This window comes from Somniosus microcephalus, chromosome 10, assembly GCF_052327205.1.
Source record: "Somniosus microcephalus isolate GS21.2 chromosome 10, FLI_Smic_1.0, whole genome shotgun sequence".
NCBI classification, from domain to species: domain Eukaryota; kingdom Metazoa; phylum Chordata; class Chondrichthyes; order Squaliformes; family Somniosidae; genus Somniosus; species Somniosus microcephalus.
This window is the reverse complement of record NC_140996.1, coordinates 157,141,054-157,163,900: the sequence shown is the minus strand read 5'-3', so window position 1 is coordinate 157,163,900 and position 22,847 is coordinate 157,141,054. Positions and strand designations below refer to the sequence as shown.

At 44.1% G+C, this 22,847-nt stretch overlaps 1 protein-coding gene across 1 annotated transcript in view; it reads right to left on the bottom strand.

Moving 5' to 3' along the window:
- The window catches only part of LOC147111785 (LIM and senescent cell antigen-like-containing domain protein 1), a 211,182-nt gene extending 188,685 nt beyond the window's left edge, over nt 1-22,497 (bottom strand). Inside the window, exon 1 of the mRNA XM_085999015.1 lies at nt 22,241-22,497. Coding sequence (XP_085855141.1) covers nt 22,241-22,269 — 29 coding nt within the window. The 5' untranslated portion in view covers nt 22,270-22,497. The remainder of the gene's footprint in view (nt 1-22,240) is intronic.
- Nucleotides 22,498-22,847: the final 350 nt, after the last annotated feature.

Here is a 22,847-nt window from a genome sequence, read left to right as displayed (position 1 = left end):
CCGAATGGGAGGCGACGAAATTGGTACAGCCGTCCATTAGCCTCAAAGGCTGTGTACTGCTTATCTGAGACCTTCAAGGGTAACTGATGATAGGCACTTTTTAAATCGTAAGTTGAGAACACTTTGTATTCGGCCAGTTTATTAACCATATCATCAATGCGTGGCAATGGGTAGGCGTCCAAGTCGGTATATTGATTGATGGTTTGCGAATAATCGATGCATAGTCGCTGTTTGTGAGGTTTTAGAGGGTTCTTGACAATGACGACTTGAGCCCGCCAGGGCGACGAACATGGTTCAATGATATCCTCTGCTAGAAGTCGAGAGATTTCAGCCGCAATAAAAGATTGGTCTTCCTGATTAAAGCGCCGCGATTTCGTTATTATCGGTTGGCATTGAGGCGGAATACTGGCAAATAATGAGGGTTCATCAAGTGAAGCTGCTGATAATGCACAAAAAGGTAATTTAGATGGTATATTAGAAATAGTAAGTCCGGGTTTGGATCCACCAAACTCAATGGTGAGTTTCTTATGCTGTTTTTGGAAGTCCAGCCCTAAGAGGAGATCACTACATAAGTCTTTGAGCACCGAAAGTCGGGTGGAGGGATACATACGACCATGAAGTGTCATATCAACAACACAAAAGCCGGAGATTCTGGTATTAAGTGATGACTGGGCCATCGCAATTGCCTGGTCCGATGGGAAGACATGTAGTTTCAATTTCGCAACAATCTGTTCCTTAATGAAACTATCAGTACTTCCTGAGTCAATTAAGGCATCTAAGGTATGCCCTTTAATTGACATTTTTGTGGCTGCCTGAGACAGGTTCTGTGGGCAAGCAGCTGTAATTGGTGTCGTTGCACAGAGAGTGGCTAAAACTCTCGGTGTGCTTCTTCGGGAGAGAGCTCGAGAGGAAGCTTGATAGGTCCTAGCTGGAGCATCTTGATAGGCCCTAATTGGGGCAGTTCGGTAGGTCTTAGCTGGATTGGCCCTCGTAGAGGCCCTTGATAGGCAAACTTTAGCAAAGTGTCCTTTTTTCCCGCAATAACTGCAGATTGCATTGCGAGCAGGGCAGGTTTTCCTAGGGTGAAAAGCATCTCCACAAAAGAAGCATTCCTTCCTAGATTGCCAAGAGGCTGCTAAAGTGGGGTCGTCCTCCTCTTCTTCATCAGAATTATCAGAATTAGATTCCCCCATGATAGGGTTCACCTGAGACCGCTTGAATTGTCTGGTTGCAGCTACAGCAGCAGATCGAGATCTGGGCAGCTGATAGAGGTCTGCATTTCTCTTTGCCAAATCCAGTGAACAAGCTAGGTCAAAAGCTTTTTGTAGCTCAAGTGTTTTACTTTCTAGTAGACGCTGGCGTATAAATGGAGAGGCAATCCCGCAGATGAAAGCATCACGAATCATTTCTTGGCGGTACAGCTCAGCTGAGGCTGCCTGAAAGTTACAATCTACGCTGAGCCTGCGAAGTTCTTGCAGGAATTCGTCAATTGATTCCCCTGGCCCTTGTCGGGCTGTGGCCAGTAGATGTCTAGCATAGACCTCATTTGGGGTCTTCGCATACAGTTTCTTAAGTGCCCGAATCACCTCTTCGTAATTATCCCAGTCATCAACATATTCGAACACTTTTGGGGTCACATAATTGACAAGTATCTTCAATTTAGCAGGAGCATCCACTTTACATTCATCCAGAAAATTCTCAAAAGTACGATACCAATGCTTCCATACCCTGCCAGCTGCTGGTGTATTCGGGTCCAAGTCCAGACGAATAGGTCTAAGGATTTTCTCCATGACGGGTGGTTCCCTGGATCCTTAACTTCCGAGTTTGTCTGAAGGTCTAGTATTTGTCAGTGTAAATACTAAGTTACTTAAATTGATGTAAGAAAAAGGAGGCTTACCATCAAGTAACTTTAAAGTAAGCTTTAAGTAACTTATAAACACACTATATACAAGAGAGGTCTTTACCATGCCTCTGGTAGAAGCCTCTTACAATACTGAACAGACCAGTATTTATACCAGTCCAACAGGAAGTGACATATGACAGGAAGTGAGGTATGTACACAGTTCATAGTTCACAGTTCATAGTTCACAGGAAGTGATGACATAACTTCCCGGAAGTTAGCATTTTTATCACAGATTTGATAGCACATGTTGCCATATATGCAGTAGCCTGGACTTCTGCCAGAGGAGAAAGCAGTCCCGAGAGGGACCTAAATTCAGCACAAGTAACAAGGGCCAAATTACCTCCCCTTGTGGTAAAAGTTCCATATCTCCATATGAGCTAGCAATGTAAGGATGATGAAGCAATATAGAGGGTACAGCATAGATTCACTAGATGCAGCTTATGAAGACAGACTTGAAAAATTGGGGCTGTTGTTGGTACGGGTGATTTGATGGAGGTGTTTAAAATTATGAAGTTATGGGTATGGGCTGATAGAAACAATGTTTCCACTGGCTCTGGGGTCTTGAATGAGAGGACAAATATACAAGTCTAAACACAAGAGATTTAGGAAAGAGAACATGAATTGTTTTATATATTAAAAAAAATATATATATGTTTGTGAGGCTGTAGAATGCATTACTGGAGTTTGTGATTGAAGCAGAGACCATGTAAATATTTAAGAACAGGTTAGATAGGTGTCTGGAGGAAAAGGGGGAAACAAACGGTTACGGGAACAAGGTGGGCAAATAGGATTAGGACTATGCTCCTACAGAGGATAAACACAAACATAGACTGTTGGGCTGAATGGCCTGGTTCTGTCTTATAATATCCATGTTCAATTAACTACGCAAGCACATACATGTCCCACAACACTTCATGTATTTACCTCCACATATGTTTCAATGAAAACCAGGAAGCCAGCATAAACAACTAGTAAATCATAGTCAGTGCAGCCGAGGTGACATTATTCAATGCCCCTCACTTACACTGTACAGGTAGATTACAATAGTGGCAACAAGCTACCCCCTACCTTCACCTGTGATTAACTTTAACCAGGATCTAGTTGTCACAGCAGTAAATTTAATTGAAATTATGTTTAGCAAACTAGATATAAATAGCAACAGAAGAGGCGATTCCTTAAGTGGTAACTTTAAAAGGTATTAAAATATGCATTATCTTAAAACAGTTACAATAAATTTAATTAGATACTTAATATTTTATCATTTTGCTTGAGTTTTTTTTAAATGCCGTAACCAACTGAAAATGTCCTACTTAAAGTGTATCAGCACCTCTTCCTCTCCCAAAGTTCCAAATGATAATCTTTGAAAATCACAACTTATTAAATACAACAAAGGGGATATAACATAGTATCTCATAGGAACAGGAGTTGGCCATTTAGCCCCTCAAGCCTGTTCCGCCACTCAATGAGATCATGGCTGATCTGATTCTTAACTCCATCCACCCACCTTGGCTACATAACCCTTAATATCCCTGGCTATCAAAAATGTATTGATCTCAGATTTAAAATTATTAATTGAGCTAGCATTTAGTGCTTTATGTGGGAATTCCACAAGTCTACCACCCTTTGCATGAAGAAGTGTTTCCTAGTTTCTCTTCTGAATGCCCGGTTATGTTTCCTTGTCCTAGACTCCCCCACCACCAGAGAAAGTTTCTCTATCTACCCTATCAGTTCCTTTCAAAATCCTAAAAACCGCAATCAAATCACCCCTTAACCTACTATATTCCAAGAAATACAAGACAAGACTAGTTTATGTAATCTCTCCTCATAATTTAACCCTTGGAGCCCTGGTAACATTCTGGTGAATCTGTGCTGCACTCCTTCCAAGGCCAATATCTCCTAAGGTGCGGTGCCCTGAACTGTACACTGTACTCCAGATATGATCTAACCAGGGCTTTGTATAGCTGTAGCAAAATTTCCTCCCCTTTATATTCTAGCCCTCTAGTTATAAAGGCTAACATTCCATTGGCTTTTTGATTATATTTTATACCTGACTACTGTACTACATTTTAGTGATCGGTGTACATGGGACACCTAAATCGTGTTGGTTCTCCACTGTTCCCAGCTTTTCACCATTTAAATACTTGGAAATATCCTTTTTTGGTTCAAAATGGATGACTTCACACTTACTTATGTTGAAATCCATCTGCCACAATTTCACCCACTCAATCTATCAATGACTCTTTGTAATTTTATGCTCACGTCTACACTATTTACTATACCACCAATCTTTGACCAGCCTTAAAAGAAAACACAATACATTGGAGTTCTTGACAAAGGGTTTGTCCCGAAATGTTGACTCTATTTTCTCTTCTCGGATGTTGCCTGGCCTGCTGAGTTTTTCCAGCATTTTCTGTTATTTCGGATTTCCAGCATCTGCAGTATTTTGCTATTGTACATTGAAGTTCCTACTTTGTATGCAGACTCTTTAACCAGTTCAGCCACTAAGCCAATAATTTACATTGAATGGTTTATACCTCCAATCACCAATTTTTTTGTTGACACAGAAGCTTTGCTCAATGATGTACGTGGCTACCCATAAACTAAAAACATATCAAGAGGTGCCATATAATGCCACGACTCCTGGTGGTAAAAAGCATTAGCATCTCAATTACACTAAAAAACCTTTGTTACGTTAAAATCAAATTCCTACATTTTCAGCGGTATGAAATGGAACGTTAATCAAGATTAGGCCCCACACAAAAAGAAAAAGGTTGCACATGAATCCCGCCCCAACCGCGGTTTTGCCATACGCGGATTTCAAGTATACACAGTTTCCTCTCTGCGACAACTTTTGCCAACCGCGGCAGTGAATTTTGCATATACGCAGTTTTAAATTTAGGATTAAGGTAAATAACATGATTTTATTGCTTTAATATTCTTTTTTGTGTTATTTGAACATTTATACAGGTAGACTATCCTTTATCCGAAAACCTCGGGACCAGCCGTGTTTCGGTTTTCGGAAAATTTCGGAAGGTGGGTCGGCAGGGGGGGGGGGGGGGGGGTCGGTGGGGGTCCGCGTCGGCGGGGGTCCCCGCAGTCGTGGCTTGTCCATCGCTGCTAGCCTGGAATGCAATGAAGTTCTGCATTTCCACTAACAGGTCGTCGTGCTCGGTCGGAACAGGGGCCGGAACCGCCGCGGGCTCAGAGCTCTCGTTGCTTTCGAGCCTTTGGAAGAGTGTCAGGTGGTTCCGCAGGGGGGGGGGGGGTCGTGCGCACGACTTACGCTGACCCTCTGCTCAGCGTAAATCGGCGGGGGTCGGGGTCGGCGGGGGGGTCCGCGGAGGTCCACGGGGGGGTCGGGTCGGCGGGGGTCCGTGCGCACGACTTACACTGACCCTCTGCTCAGCGTAAGTCGTGCGCCACTCTGGTCATGTCGTGCGCACGACTTACGCTGACCGAAAAAACCTTCGGTTTTTAGAGGGTTTCGGTTTTCGGAAGTTCGGATAACGGGTAGTCTACCTGTACTATATTTGCCAACCGCGGTTTTACTAACCACAAGGGTTTTCAGGGACGTATCCCCCACGGTTGGGGAGGGATTACTGTATTTTCATTAATCTACTGAGAGACACAGCCTCCCCTCCAAATTCCAAACAGCTGGATAAACTTGCAAGCACTCAGCAAGTTTAGGTCTTTAATCTAAACAGAGGAAACTACAAGGGTATGAGGGACAAGTTGGCCATGGTAGATTGGGAGACTACACTAAAAAGGTATGAAGGTGGACATACAATGGCTAACATTCAAGGAAATAAAGCATAATTTGCAACAAACATATTCCTCTAGGGCATAAAAACCCAAAAGGAAAAGTGATCCAACCATGGCTAACAAAAGAAATTAAAGCTAGTATTAAGTCAAAGGAGGAAGCTTATAAAGTTGGCCAGACAAAGTGGTCAGCCTGAGGATTGGGATCTTTTTAGAAATCAGCAAAAGCGGACCAGGAAATTGATAAAGAAAGGGAAAATGGAATATGAGCACAAACTAGCGAAAAATATAAAAATGGATTGTAAAAGCTTCTATAGATATGCGAAAAGGAAAAGACTGGCGAAGGTAAATGTAGGTCCTTTACAGTCAGAGAGGGGAGAATTTATAATGGGGAATGAGGAAATGGCTGAGAAATTAAATAAATACTTTGTTTCTGTCTTCACGGAGGAAGGCACAAAAAACCTCCCAGAAATACGAGAAAACCAGGGGTGTGACGAGAATGAGGAACTTAAAGAAATTATTAGTAAAAAAACAGTACTAGCAAAATTAATGGGACTAAAAGTCGATAAATCCCAAGGACCGGATGACCTACATCCTAGGGTTTTGAAAGAGGTGGCCATTGGAATAGTGGACGCATTGGTTGTCATCTTCCAAAATTCGAGAGATTCTGGAATGGTTCCTGCAGATTGGAGGATAGCAAATGTAACCCCGCTATTTAAGAAAGGAGGGAGAGAGAAAACGGGGAACTACAGACCTGTTAGCCTCACATCAGTAGTTGGGAAAATGCTGGAATCTATTATAAAGGATGCAATAACTGGGCGCTTAGAAACTAATAGTAAGATTGGGCAGAGTCAACATGGATTTATGAAAGGGAAATCCTGTTTGACAAACCTATTGGAGTTCTTTGAGGATGTAACTAGTGGAGTAGACAAAGGGGAACCGATAGATGAAGTGTATCTGGATTTTCAGAAGGCCTTCGATAAGGTCCCACACAAGAGGTTGGTGAACAAAATTAAGGCACATGGAATTGGGGGTAATATACTAGCATGGATTGAGAATTGAGTAACAGACAGAAAACAAAGAGTAGGGATAAACGGGTCTTTTTCAGGATGGCAGGCTGTGACTAGTGGGATACCGCAAGGATCGGTGCTTGGGAACCAGCTATTCACAATCTATATCAATGATTTGGATGAGAGGACAAAATGTAACATTTCCAAATTTGCTGATGATACAAAGCTAGGTGTCAGTGTCAGTTGCGAAGAGGCTTCAAAGGGATCGCGACAGGCTCAGTGAGTGGGCGAGAACATGGCAGATGGAATATAATGTGGATAAATGTGAAGTTATCCACTTTAGTAGAAAAAAACAGAAAGGCAGAGTATTTCCTAAATGGTGAAAGATTGGGGAATGCAGATGCTCAAAGGGACCTGGGTGTCCTTGTACATGAGTCACTGAAAGTGAATGTGCAGGTGCAGCAAACCATTAGGAAGGCAAATCAGTGGTGTACATTTAAGGAGTTATTTTACAACTTCCAAAAAAAAAAATATTCCACTGAAAAAAGGGTGTAAAAGAAAAGACAGCCATCCGTGGCTAAGTAAAGAAATTAAGGATAGTATTCGACTAAAAACAAGGGCATATAAGGTAGCCAAATCTAGTGGGAGGATAGAGGATTGGGAAAACTTTAAAAGACAGCAAAAAATAACAAAAAGATTGATTAAGAAAGGGAAGATAGATTATGAAAGTAAATTAGCAAAAAATATAAAAACAGATAGTAAGAGTTTTTATAGTTATATAAAAAGAAAAAGGGTGGCTAAAGTAAATGTTGGTCCCTTAGAGGATGAGACCGGGAAATTAATGGTGGGAAATATGGAGATGGCAAAAACACTGAATGAGTATTTTGTATCAGTCTTTACACTAGAGGACACTAAGAATATCCTGTTGTGTATGTAATAGGTATGTTACTTTAAACCTATGGCCAGGGCAGCACTACTTTGTAGGGCGTAGTGATACCGTAGTACCACTCCTGGCCATAGGGGTATAAATAGTACTGTGGGTACTGATCTCCCCTCAGTTTCCCGCCTGTTGGTATTAAGTAAAGACCTACGTTGAATCTTCCAAGCTGTCTCGTCATTATTGCATTAAGTATAGACACATACTTTATATATCCCAACACTGGACAAACAGGGGGCTATAGGGGGGGGGGGAGGAGCTAAACACGATCAAAATCACGAAGGAAGTGGTACTCGGTAAAATAATGGGACTCAAGGCGGATAAATCACCTGGACCTGATGGCTTACATCCTAGGGTCTTGAGGGAAGTGGCGGTAGGGATTGTGGATGCATTGGTAATAATTTTCCAAAACTCCCTGGACTCAGCAAAGGTCCCGGCAGACTGGAAAACTGCTAATGTAACACCCTTATTTAAAAAGGGCAGTAGACAGAAGGCTGGAAACTATAGACCGGTTAGCCTAACATCTGTGGTAGGTAAAATGTTGGGAGTCCATTATTAAGGAGACAGTAACAGGACATTTGGATAATCATAATTTAATAGGACAAAGTCAGCATGGTTTTATGAAGGGGAAGTCATGTTTGACAAATTTGCTGGAGTTCTTTGAGGAAGTAACATATAGGGTGGATAAAGGGGAACCAATGGACGTAGTGTATTTAGACTTCCAAAAGGCATTTGACAAGGTGCCACACAAAAGATTATTGCTTAAGATAAAAAATCACAGGATTGGGGGTAATATTCTGGCATGGATAGAGGATTGGCTATCTAACAGAAGGCAGAGAGTTGGGATAAATGGTTCATTCTCAGACTGGCAATCAGTAACTAGTGGTGTTCCGCAGGGGTCAGTGCTGGGTCCCCAACTCTTTACAATCTATATTAACGATTTGGAGGAGGGGACCGAGTGTAACATATCAAAGTTTGCAGATGATACTAAGATGGGAGGGAAAGTAGTGAGTGAGGAGGACATAAAAAACCTGCAAGGGGACATAGACAGGCTAAGTAAGTGGGCAGAGATTTGGCAGATGGAATACAATACTGGAAAGTGTGAGGTTATGCACTTTGGCAGGAAAAATCGTAGAGCAAGTTATTATCTTAATGGCAAGAAACTGGAAAGTACTGAAGTACAAAGGGATCTGGGGGTCCTGGTGCACGAAACTCAAAAGGTTAGTATGCAGGTGCAGCAAGTGATTAAGGCGGCCAATGGAATGTTGGCTTTCATTGCTAGGGGGATAGAATATAAAAATAGGGAGGTATTGCTTCAGTTGTACAAGGTATTGGTGAGACCGCACCTGGAATACTGTGTACAGTTTTGGTGTCCATACTTAAGAAAAGACATACTTGCTCTCGAGTCAGTACAAAGAAGGTTCACTCGGTTAATCCCGGGGATGAGGGGATGGACATATGAGGAGAGGTTGAGTAGATTGGGGCTCTACTCATTGGAGTTCAGAAGAATGAGAGGCGATCTTATTGAAACATAAGATTGTGAAGGGGTTGGATCGGGTGGATGCGGGGAGGATGTTCCCGATGATGGGTGAAACTAGAACTAGGGGGCATAGTCTTAGAATAAGGGGCCGCTCTTTCAAAACTGAGATGAGGAGGAACTACTTCACTGAGGGTGGTAGGTCCATGGAATATGCTGCCCCAAAAAGCTGTAGAAGCTACATCATTACATAAATTTAAAACAGAAATAGACAGTTTCCTAGAAGTAAAGGGAATTAAGGGTTACGGGGAGCGGGCAGGAATTTGGACATGAGTCTAGGTTCGGATTGGTCATGGCCCTGTGGGTAGCGGAGCGGGCCAAGGGCCGTGTAGCCTGATCCTGCTCCTATTTCATGTGTCTAATTCTGTTAGATTCAGGAGATAGTTCTGTGATAGTAGATTGGCGGTTAGGATCAGATCAGCCATGATCTTATTGAATGGCCTACTCCTGCTCCTATTTCTTATGTTCTTAAATGGTATGCTGGCCTTCATTACAAGAGGATTTGAGTACAGTCTTACTCCAAATATATAGGACCTTGGTGAGACCACACCTGGGGTATTGTGTACAATTTTGGTCTCCTTACCGAAGGAAGGATATACTTGCCATAGAGGGAGTGTAACGAAGGTTCACGAGATTGATTCCTGGGATGGCGGGACTGTCGTATGAGAAGCGATTGAGTAAACTAGGCCTGTATTCTCTTGAATTCAGAAGAATGAGAGGGGATCTCATTGAAACATACAAAATTATTACAGGGCTTGATAGGTTGGATGCTGGGAGAATGTTTCCCTTGTCTGGGGAGTCTAGAACCAGGGGTCACAGCCTCAGGATAAAGGGTAGGTCATTCAGGACTGAGATGAGAAGAAATTTCTTCACACAGAGGGTTGTGAATCTTTGGAATTCTCTACCCCAGAGGGCTGTGGAGGCTGAGTCATTGGGTATATTCAAAACAGAAGTCGATAGATTTCTGACTAGTAAGGGCATCAAGGGATATGGCGATAGGGCCGGTGAATTAGTATTTTAATGTTGTATTTAATTTATTTATTTGTATTTAATGTTGTATTTTAATATATCGTACTGTTAGTTTTTTAGTATTCTACGGTTTAGTATTTAGCATTCTAGTTTTATTAGTAGTTTAGTCGTTTAAAAAAAAAAAAATTCTACTGTTTAACCGACCTGTATGGCTTATGAGGGTAGCCGCTGTTTTACGAGCTCGTCCACAACTTTCCACTTTATTTATTATTTTATTGTTATTATTAAACAATTTTGTAAGTACTGTTTCTTCACTTATCCGCTACGACCGTCAATCACTTCTGGACATAAGATCGTCCGGAGATATAGGACCTACCCCCGATTTTTCGAACTGGGATTCTGCTGCTACTACCATCTACCCTCCCACCTGCTTACCTGACTTCATTCCTGTGATCAGGAAGCAACGACAGCGCAAGCGGGGCAGACGAGCAGGTGCATTAGTGAAGCTGAGGCGACGTGAACACCACCCCCCACCCCCCTTCCGAGTATTCTCCTGGCGAATGTGCAGTCACTGGACAATAAGTTGGACGAACTCAGAGGGGGTCTCACCTTCCAGCGAGACATTAAGAACTACAATGTCTTGATTTTTACTGAGACTTGGCTTGATCCATCGACACCAGCTTCGGCCATTCAACCAGAGGGATTCAACATTCACCGACTAGACCGAACAAAGGACTCGGGGGGAAAAATAGAGGGGGTGGAGTATGCTTTATGATCAACAATTCTTGGTGTTCCGACGTGGAACTACTTACATCTTCTTGTTCACCCGATCTTGAACACCTGATGATCAAATGCCGACCCTTCTACCTCCAGAGAGAGTTCTCATCCGTGATCATTACAGCGGTGTATATTCCACCACAGGCCGACGCAAATAGGGCACTAAACGAGCTGTATGGGATCATTAGCAGGCTTGAAACTTCCCATCCAGAGGCTGCATTCATCGTGGCTGGCGATTTCAACAAAGCCAATCTGAAGTACTGCCTAAATACCATCAGCATATCACCTGCCCAACGCGAGCCAAGAACACACTAGATCACGTTTACACTCCATTCCGGGATGGATACAAGGCCCTCCCCCGCCCTCCCTTCGGCAAATCATCCTGCTGCTACCCACCTATAGGCAGAAACTGAAACAGGAAAAGCCTGTGATGAGATCTCTACAATGCTGGTCGGATCAATCAGACGCTATGTTACAAGACTGTTTTGATTCCACTGACTGGGATATGTTTCGGAATGCCTCGGACAATGACATCAACACATATACAAATTCAGACATTAGTTTCATAAACAAGTGCATAGACGACGTTGTTCCGAGGATTATTGTACGAACATTTCCCAACCAGAAACCATGGGTAAATGGCAATATCCGTGCTATGCTAAAAGCACGGTCCATCGCATTCAAATCTGGGGACATGGATGAGTACGAGAAATCAGGGTACGACCTCAGAAAAACCATCAAAAATGCAAAAAGACAATACACGGACAAAGTGGAGTCACACTATCATAGCTCAGATTCGCGAAGGATGTGGAGTGGACTACAATCTATTACAGACTACAAAGGGAAACCCAACTGTGTCATGCCCAGCAATGCCTCTCTCCCGGATGAGCTTAACACTTTTTACGCCCGGTTTGAGGCCAACAACAACTGGCCTGTTACAAGGGCGCCCGCGGCTCAGGACGACCGGGTCTTCTCAATCTCCGTGGCTGACGTGAGCAAGACCTTTAAGAGAGTGAACACCCACAAAGCACCCGGTCCAGATGGAATTCTTGGGCGTGTCCTTAGAGCATGCGCTGACCAGCTGGCAGCCGTGTTTACGGATATATTCAACCGTTCACTGTACCAGTCTGTAGTCCCCACCCGCTTCAGGATGACATCGGTTATTCCAGTCCCCAAAAAAACAAAAGTAACCTGTTTAAACGACTACCGCCCCATAGCACTCACTTCTGTCATCATAAAGTGCTTTGACAGGCTGGTCAAAACCCACATCAACTTGTTACTACCTGACACACTGGACCCACTCCAATTTGCCTACCGCCCAAACAGATCTAGGGATGATGCCATCGCCACTGTACTGCACACTGCCTTATCACACCTGGATAAGAGGAACACCTATGTGAGAATGTTGTTCATTGATTATAGCTCAGCATTCAATACCATTATCCCCTCCAAGCTTGTCAACAAGCTCAGTGAGCTAGGACTTAACACCTCCCTATGCAACTGGATCCTGGACTTCCTGACGGGAAGACCCCAGGTGGTGAAAATAGGCAGAAACACCTCCTCCACACTGATCCTGAACACGGGAGCTCCCCAGGGTTGTGTGCTCAGCCCCCTTCTGTACTCCGTTTACTCACGACTGTGTGGTCACGCACAACTTCAACTCCATCATCAAGTTTGCTGAGGACACTACCGTTGTAGGCCTGATCACAGATGGTGACGAGACAGGCTACAGGGAGGAGGTAAGAGCCCTAGGAGAATGGTGCAAGTACAACAACCTCTCCCTCAACATCAGCAAAACAAAGGAGATGATCGTGGATTACAGGAAGCGGCAGGGGGAGGGACACACCCCAATCTACATCGAAGGGGCTGAGGTGGAGAGGGTCAGCAGCTTCAAATTCCTGGGTGTATTCATTACGGAGGACTTAACGTGGTCTCATCACATCGACGTTGTAACCAAGAAGGCATGCCAACACCTGTTCTTCCTCAGGAGACTGAAGAAATTTGGAATGGCCCCCCAGATTCTCACCAACTTCTACCGGTGCACCATCGAGAGTATCCTGTCCGGCTGTATCACTACCTGGTTTGGCAACTGCACCGCCACAGACCGCAAGGCTCTACAGATGGTAGTGAAAGCTGCACAACACACTATAGGAATTAAACTACCTGCTGTGCAGGATATCTACCCCGAGGGGTGCCGGGGGAAGGCCCTGAGAATCATTAAAGACGCGAGTCACCCCAGCCACAACCTCTTCGCCCTGCTCCCGTCCGGTAAGAGATACCGAAGCATACGGTCTCGTACCGACAGGTTTCGAAACAGCTTCTACCTCCAGGCCATAAGACTCATGAACGATTAATTTATTATTTATTACTGTTGTTTTATTTATTATTACTGTCTTTCTATTAGTATTTTTATCATTGTTATGCCATATTTATTCCAATGTTGGGAGGACTCGTAAAAATCAACATTTCATTGTGCAGTACACACGTCTGTTGCATATATGACAAATAAAATTGAATTGAATAGGGCCGGTGAATGGAGTTGAGGCAGAAGATCAGCCATGATCTCACTGAATGGCGGAGAAGGCTCGAGGGGCTGAATGGCCTACTCCTGTTCCTATTTCTTATGTTCTTGCATATAAATCACTCCACACCAAAATGTTAAGTATACGTGAAACATAGAAGACAGGAGCAGGAGTAGGCCATTCGGTCCCTCGAGTCTGCTCCGCCATTCAATGCGATCATGGCTGATCATCCAAATTCAGTACCCTATGTCATGAATCTAATCATTCATGAAGAAATAACTCGAAGTAACTGGGCGGCCAGCTGGTGGCACCGTCCAAGGAGTATAAATACTCGGGCGTGGGCCCAGCTTGCTCAGGATGTTTCTGTAACCAGGAACTAGTGATGTAACTAGAAATCTCATGGTTGTGAAACAGTTGATTAAAGCCTTGTTTTATACTCAAACCAAGTGCTCAGTGGTCTTTTTACATCAATTTAATCAACTGAACCTGCTCCACACTCTGAGTGGTCTTGGGAACAGACGGCTACGACTCAAACCGCAGAAGGGAACTCGGACGAAGTAATCGATCTATCATGGAGAAACTACTCAGATCCGCCCGTCTCGACCTGGACCCGAATTCACTTACAGCTGCTAAGGTATGGAAACACTGGTATCGTACCTTTAGCAACTTCCTCGAGGAGTGTGGTGAAAATGTTCCTAATAAGTTACGAATGCTTGCCAACTATGTATCCCCTCATGTGTTTGACTATATCGAAGACTGTGTAGACTATGACGCCACTATCCAAATACTACAGCAACTATATGTTAAGGCCCCAAATGAAATTTCTGATCGGCATCTACTGGCCACAACTCGACAACAACCCGGGGAATCACTTGATGAATTCCTTCAGAAACTTTGCAGGCTCAGCAAGGATTGTAATCTTAAAGCTGTCACAGCTTAGCAGTACCAGGAGTTAATTTTTGATTCCTTTATTAATGGGATTGTATCTCCTTTCATACGTCAGCGTCTGTTGGAGAATAAAATCCTCAAGTTACAGGCTGCCTATGACCAGGCATGCTCTCTGGACTTAGCGATACCCATCTTTCACCACGTGCACGGGCTGCTGCTATCACTTTTAGTGACTCCTTCGACAGGCCTCGGATGATGGCTCCAACCTGGCTGATGGCAACCTGACCCTAGAAACCTTCACTGAGGACGACCCTGCCCTATCGGCATCTTGGCAGTCTGGAAGGAAGTGTTTCTTCTGTGGAGGTGCATTCCACTATAGGAAATTTTGTCCTGCTCGTAACGCAGTCAGCAATCATTGCAGTAAGAAAGGTCACTTTTCTAAGGTATGCCAGTCAAGAGCCCCTGTTAGTTTTGCAGCTATCTATAAAACTGCTCCTCCCCCAAGAACCACTACTAAGGTTACAGCTGTCAAGGGTAAAACTGCCCCTCCTCCCATCACAGCTGTTTTTCCCCAAAGTCTGTTCCATGCAGCCACGAAGGTTTCGGTAAATGGACACATTTTGAGTGCACTAATCGACTCATGCAGCTCTGACAGCTTCATTAGTGAGCGGGCTTGTCAGTAAGTTAAAACTGCGTATTTACCCCTCAGACAGAGAAATTGCAATGGCTCCGACGACACTGACCACCAACTCTTCCGGCTTTTGTCTTGTCGACCTTATTCTCAATGGCCACACTTATTTCTCCACCAGGCTCGAGCTGCTCAAAAACCTATGCAGTGATGTGCTCATGGGACAGGATTTCCAGAAACAACACAAAAGACTCACTTTCGAGTTTGGAGGGTCAAAGCCGGAGCTTACTATTTCCAAAGTACCGTTTTGTGCACTTTCGGCGGCTTCGCTCGACGAGCCCGCCTTGTTTTCCAATCTTTCCCCCCGATGTAAGCCCATAGTCACTAAATCACGATGTTTCAGCCAAGATGATCGATCCTTTATCGAGGTAGAAATCTCTCGCCTTCTAGCTGACGGTATCATTGAGCTATGTTCATCTTCCTGGCAGGCACAAGTCGTCGTTGATAAAAATCCTCTGAAGCAACACAAGAAACATCTTTGCATCGATTACTCACAAACTATTAACCAGTATACCGACCTGGATGCCTACCCACTACCACGCATCGATGACATGGTCAATAACCTTGCCAACAAGGTATTTTCAACTTTTGATTTAAAGAGCGCATACCATCAAGTACCATTAAAGGACTCTGACAAAAAGTATACAGCCTTTGAGGCCAATGGTTGGCTTTATCAGTTTTGTCACCTTCCATTTGGGGTCACCAATGGGATGGCCGTCTTTCAACGGGCAATGGATAGCCTAGTCAAACAGGAGAACTTAACGGACACTTTTCCATATCTGGATAATATCACCATTGCTGGTCATGACCAGAAGGAGCATGATGCCAACCTCCAGAAATTTTTTGATGCTCTCCATCGTCGCAACTTAACCTTAAATGAGTCCAAATCTGTGAAATCAGTACCATCAGCCAACATTCTTGGCTACTGGGTGGGCAACGGTGTCATCAAACAGGATCCGGAGCGACTTAGTCAGCTTCAGGAGCTCCCTCCCACTATGAATCTCGGCTCTCTTCGTCGGGCACTCGGCATGTGCGCCTATTATGTGACGTGGATATCCCACTTCTCTGACAAGATCAAGCCCCTGCTTCACGCGAAGTCATTTCTGTTGGAGGCAAAGGCTATTTCAGCTTTCGACCTCCTCAAGCGACAACTGGAAAAAGCCACGCTTCGTTCCATCGATGAAAATCTCCCTTTCATGGTCGAGTGCGATGCATCGGATGTGGCGATCTCGGCTACCTTGAATCAAGGTGGTCGACACGTTGCGTTTCTGTCCAGAACTTTGCAGGGTAGCGAGCTCCATTATCCTCCTGTCGAGAAGGAGGCTACGGCTATCATCGAAGCAGTACATAAATGGAGTCATTTTCTCGCTCGTCGTCATTTCACGCTTATAACCGATCAGCGCTCCATGGCCTTTATGCTGGATAACCGGAAACGCACTAAGATCAAGAATAACAAAATACAACTCTGGAGGATGGAATTGGCCGCCTTTGGCTACACCATACATTATCAACCCGGCAAAGAGAATGTAGCCCCAGATAACCTCACGCGTGCATTCTGCTCTTCTATGTCAACTTCGACTCTTGCGGATCTTCACACTAACTTATGCCATCCTGGCATTAGCCGTATGTTGCACTGTCTGTGATCTAAAAATCTCCCATTTTCTACAGAAGATGTGAAAAGAACATGCTCCACCTGTAGAATTTGTGCGGAATTAAAACTGCAATTCTTCTGTCCGTCGGATGGCTCGCTCATACACGCTATACAGCCTATGCGACTCAGCATTGACTTTAAAGGGCCATTGCCTTCCTCAATGCGAAACACTTACTTACTCACTATGGTGGACGAATATTCACGCTTTCCCTTTGCTTTCCCCTATCCCAATATGCTTACTTCCAGAGTGATCAAATGCCTCGATCAGGTCGTTTCCCTTTGTGGTACGGCCAATTTCATCCACTCTGATCGGGGTCCCTCCTTCATGTCAAGCGAACTCAAAAGTTATCTTTCCCAACGGGGAATCGCCACAAGTAAAACGACACATCATCCCATCGGTAACGGACAGGTTGAGAGATACAACGCTATCATTTGGAACGCTGTTCGTCTTGCACTGAGGTCACGCAACCTACCAGACCAGCAGTGGGAAACTATGCTCCCTGACGCGTTGCATTCCATCAGGTCTCTTCTTTCTACATCCACCAATGTCACTCCTCAGGAGCGATTCTTCAGGTTCCAGCGTCGCTCCACTCATGGGACGTCCCTACCGTCATGGTTGGCAGCTCCTGGCCCCGTGCTGCTCCGAAGATTCGTCCGATCTTCCAAAAACGATCCCGTCGACGAGGTGGAACTAACAGATGTAAATCCACGTATGTGCACGTGCGGTACCCGGATGGCCGGGAGTCCACCGTTTCACTCCGAGATCTGGCTCCCTATCCAACCGGTCCCACAGACCCAACCGGTAGAGGAACCCATGGTAATGATGCCGACACTCTGCACTCCCCTGAGGATGACGCCCTACCTGGGACATCAAGGGATCTGCCGGCTACTCCACTGGATCAACTCGGGAAGCCGAGTGCTTCCCATGGGATGGCCACCCGAAGCCAGGACGCCAGTCAATCCCCGGCTACCAAACAAAATGACGCCAGCACTGCGCCTGTGGGGACTCGCACCCGGAGTCACGATCTCCCCAGTCTTCCGTCGATCAAGGAAACACAGGTCCCATCGATCTACCAGTACAGACCAAGCGACCCAGGGACCAAGACACGGTCCGAGGAGACGTGCCTTCCAACCACAAGCGAAGATCTAAAAGACTGCATCTATTCGTGGTCCGCCTAATCCACTAGAAGGAAGTCGTCGGACTTCCCAAATCTTACAGGCGGGAAGAATGTTATGAATCTCATCACTCATGAAGAAATAACTCGAAGTAACACTGGGCGGCCAGTTGGTGGCGCTGTCCAAGGAGTATAAATACTCAGGTGTGGGCCCAGCTTGCTCAGGATGTTTCTGTAACCAGGAACTAGTGATGTAACTAGAAATCTCATGGCTTTCAAACAGTTGATTAAAGCCTTGTTTTATACTCAAACCAAGTGCTCAGTAGTCTTTTTACATCAGTACCCTGTCCCTGCTTTCTCCCCATATCCCTTTAGCCTTAAGAAATATATCTAACTCCTTCTTGAATATATTTAATGAATTGGCCTCAACTGCCTACTGTGGTAGAGAATTCCACAGGTTCACCACTCTCCGGGTGAAGAAATTCCTCCTCATCTCAGTCCTAAATGGCTTACCCCTTATCGTTAAACCGTGACCCCTGGCTCTGGATTCCCTGCCATCGGGAACAGCCTTCCTGCATCTAGTCTGTCTAGTCCAGTTAGAATTTTATAAGTTTCAATGAGATCCCTTCCCATTCTTCTAAACTCTAGCGAACATAAGCCTAATCGACCCAATCTCTATTCATAAGTCATTCCTGCCATCCCAAGTATCAGTCTGGTGAATTTTCGCTGCACTCCCTCCATGGCAAGAACATCCTTCCTCAGATAAGGCGACCAAAACTGCACATAATACTCAAGGTGTGGTCTCACCAAGGCCCTGTACAACTGCAGCAAGACATCCTTGCTCCTGTACTCGAATCTTCTCGCTATGAAGGCCAGCATACCATTTGCCTTCTTAACCGCTTGCTGCACCTGCGTGCTTACCTTCAGCGACTGGTGCACAAGGACACCCAGGTTTCGTTGCACTTCCCCTTTTCCCAATCTATTGCCGTTCAGATAATAATCTGCCTTCCTGTTTTTGCCACCAAAGTGGATAACCTCGCATTTATCCACATTATACTGCATCTGCCATGCATCTGCCCAAATCATACTGGAGTTTCTCGGCATCCTCCTCATAGCATACACGCCCACCCAGCTTTGTTTCATCTGCAAACTTGGAAATATTACATCTAGTTTCCTCATCTAGATCATTAATATATATTGTGAATAATTGGGGTCCTAGCACCGATCCCTGCAGTACCCCACTAGTCACTGCCTTCCACTCGGAAAAAGACCCGTTTATTCCAACTCTTTGCTTCCTGTCTGCCAACCAGTTTTCTATCCAAGTCAGTACCTTACCCCCAGTCCCATGTGCTTTAACTTTGCATGCTAGTCTCTTATGTGGGACCTTATCGAAAGCCTTCTGAAAGTCCAAATACACTACATCCACTGGTTCTCCCTTATCTATTCTACCAGTTACATCCTCAAAAAATTCCAGTAGATTAGTCAAGCATGATTTACCTTTTGTAAATCCATGTTGACTTTGTCCGATCCTGTTACTGTTTTCCAAGTGCGCTGCTATTACATCTTTTATAATGGACTCTAGCATTTTCCCCGCTACCGATTCCCCGTTTTCTCCCTACCACCTTTTTTAAATAGCGGGGTTACATTAGCTACCCTCCAATCCATGGGAACTGTTCCAGAGTCTATAGAATTTTGGAAGACAGCAATAAATAAAATTAAAATACTTCATATGTACATACCAATTGTTTAAATAGAATACATATTGGGGAATGGCAGTTTACAAAAATAAAATCACTTGCGCCATCTGACATAAGGCATTCAAGAGTTATGCAACTAGTGCCACTGAAGAGTTTATTTTTCTCATCAACTATCTTCTACGTATTATAATTTCACCAACAATTAACTGAATGCAAATATATAAAATTGTAAATAGAGTTAGTGTGCTAACCCACTGAGGCAAGTACTTTACACGTGGGCTGGCTGAGTACACTGCAATTGTATGTTTCCCCACTCCGAAATGCAGCCTGGCCCCATTTTCCAGCAAACAGGCCCAGTAATTGACACAAGAGGCTCATCATCATATAGGTCATTCAAGCTGAACTAGCGACAGGGTGGAGGGAAACTGGATTCGTGGAATAATTCTGCAACTGTTTCAAGGTCTTAGGAAAATGTTCTTGGGAGGAATAACGACACAGAAAAACTATATTAAAAATGAAGACAAATAAGACACAAAACATAACTACGAAGCTCAGACTGCTGCAATCTAGTCGTGTTTAGTTCGAGGGGGGAGCTTCAAAAATAGCCAATCTTCCTCAATGCCCAACACCTTTGATCCTACAGCTCTCAGTAGGAGAGTTGTCCAAACACACAGATGTTAATGGTGAAATTTTTTTATCCAGTGCATCAGAATGTTTACAAATACAAATGGATTGGAAAACATTTATCCCAGATGATGCAACACCTATTTTATAAATGGATCTTCCTGGCAGCCAGTCCATCAAGTTTACCCAGTGGTTCCCATTAGCTGCCCAGTGTCAGCAGCTGGTGGCCCCAGCACCCCACGAAGTACGATACAAATAAAGCTCAACAGTTATTGCTGTTTTAAAAATTTTAATTTCTATAGATTATTGAAACTCAGCATCCTATTTGACCAGAGCTGATCTTCCAACCCCGTATCCTCTCCGTCACAAAGATTGCCTACTTCCACCTCTGCAGTATCACCCGTCTCTGCCCCTGCCTCAGCCCATCTGCTGCTGAAATCCTCATTCATGCTTTTGTTACCTCCAGACTAGACTATGCTCTCCTAGCCAACCTTCCACCCTCCATATACTTAAGCTTATCCAAAACACTGCTACCCAAATCCTAACTCACACCAAGTCCCGTTCACACATCAACCATGTGCTCGTCAACGTCCACCGTAAGCAGCACTGCCTCCTACAATGCGCAGCCTATTCAAATTTTTTGCGCATGCATGGTATCTACACATAAAAGCTGGTGAACGGCCCGCGCGGGACCTCTCAGACCACAGCGCAGCTGCGCACGCACCTTAGCGGGAACCATGGCGCTCGCTGACCTACATTGTCTCCCAGTCTAACAATGCCTTGATTTTAAAATTCTCATCCTCGTGTTCAAATTCCTTCCTATCTCTGTAACCTCCTCCAGCCCTACCACCCATTGAGGACTCTGCATTCTTCTAACTCTGGACTTTTATGCACCGCAGTTCCTTCATTGGCTGCTGTGCCTTCAGACGTCTAGACCTTAAGCTCCGGAATTACCTCCCTAAAACTCTCTGCCTCCTGCAAGATGCTCCTTAAAACCTACCTCTCATCGATCGTACTGTCTCCTTCTTTGGTATCTTTTTCTTTGTTTGATTACACTCCTGTAAAATGCTTTGAGATGTTTCACTACGTTAAAGGTGCTCTATAAATGTAAGTTGTTGTTGAAACTGAATTCAAAATAAAAGTATTTTTGACAATTAAAACCAAATTAAAGTAAAACAATTTAAGTTTTGTTGTTGCATTTGGAATGCATTCTGTGTGAATCATACATGACATTTTTGAAAGTTTAAAAAAAATTAAAAATTAATTAGAATTCTTCCTTCACACGGCCACTTCCAGAATAGGTTAACTTTTGAAAATAAATGTTCCATTAGAATAAAACCATCATCTTGCCAAAAACGTCTACTTAAAGTTAAACTATTGCAGAAAAAGGAGGGGGGGGGTAGTTATGAAGCAACAATTCAAAACGGGGCATATCCCAAATTTTAGCCGGAAATGAAAATGACAATACTTATATAGTCATGAATTTTTGATTTCAGAGTCTTCACTGTGACTACACTGCCAGTAACTCGATGAGTAACTTTTTGGTTCCATCGTGTAATTTTTTCCCCTTGTACTGACATTTCCACTCTCCCCCCAATCCCGTTACAGAATTTACTTCCTAGTTTACATTTGTACTTTGATATATAGCTTTCTGCAGAAAATAACCCTCGCCAATCTTCACTGCACTCGAGGGCAGCAGCAGATTAGGCCTCAAGTTACAGAATTTCATACATTGCAGCTTTTTAAAAAAATACTTAACATGATCAATCTGGTATTTCAGGGTGGGGTAACCCTAAATTCAGCAGCTCGGGCCAACTTTTATCAATTCCGATCGTGCAGAGTTGACAGATTTACTAACATCAACTTCAATTTTCCACTACGAGCTACCGGGAATAGAACTCGCAGTTTAATACTAAACAGAAGTTTTCATTTTTTTCCGTCTTTTAAAAAAAAATGAATGAACAGAACTAAAGTACAAAACAGAACGAACAAAAAGCAGTGAAATGGAGTCGCGCGCAGCTCTCAGCTTCCCGGGTCGATGCAGCCTGGATGAGCTCAGACAGTTTTAAAAAAAGACAACCTCCAGGCAATGTGAAAATTACATCGAGACAGAATGAAAGGTGTTTTTTTTTAACAACTGGGGTTATTTAATTTTTTTTTTACCTTCCGGTCATTTCAGCGACGGCGAACATTCCCCGCGTAAGCGACACAGTATTTCAGCGTTTGGTGCCCCCAGCTGTTGCTGCAGTGAGTGCGGGCGGTGCGAGCAATGGCGATGCTGCAGGCTGGCGCTCGGACCGGGAGTCTGTCAATCACTCATTCACTCCCAGGCTGGTTCACTGCCGCCGCTTGCATCGCTCAATTGAATGTGTCTGTGAATGCGGGAGAAGCAGAGAAACTGCGATTGGTAAATTCACATGAATATGCGCGCACCCACAAACACACTGGAAGCGGGGGAAGTACTGAGCTAAATCACTCATACGTGCCTAAAGGGTTGTGTGCACTTACCCAGAGAGGGAACGGCAAGGAGCAAGTACCGCGTGTGGCAGATATATAGTGAGAAAAGTTGCAGGTTATTAAAATATATATTGGTTAAGCTGACTAGAAGATGAATATTTAACAGAGCAGTATTTGCGAATGCAATAATGGATGGTATACGATATCAAATCATGTATTTATCCAAATAATTAATTATATGTCTGAACACACTAACTGGAATATTTTGGATGTTAAGAACTATGCATAGAAAATGGCAGTCTAAGCAATGGAT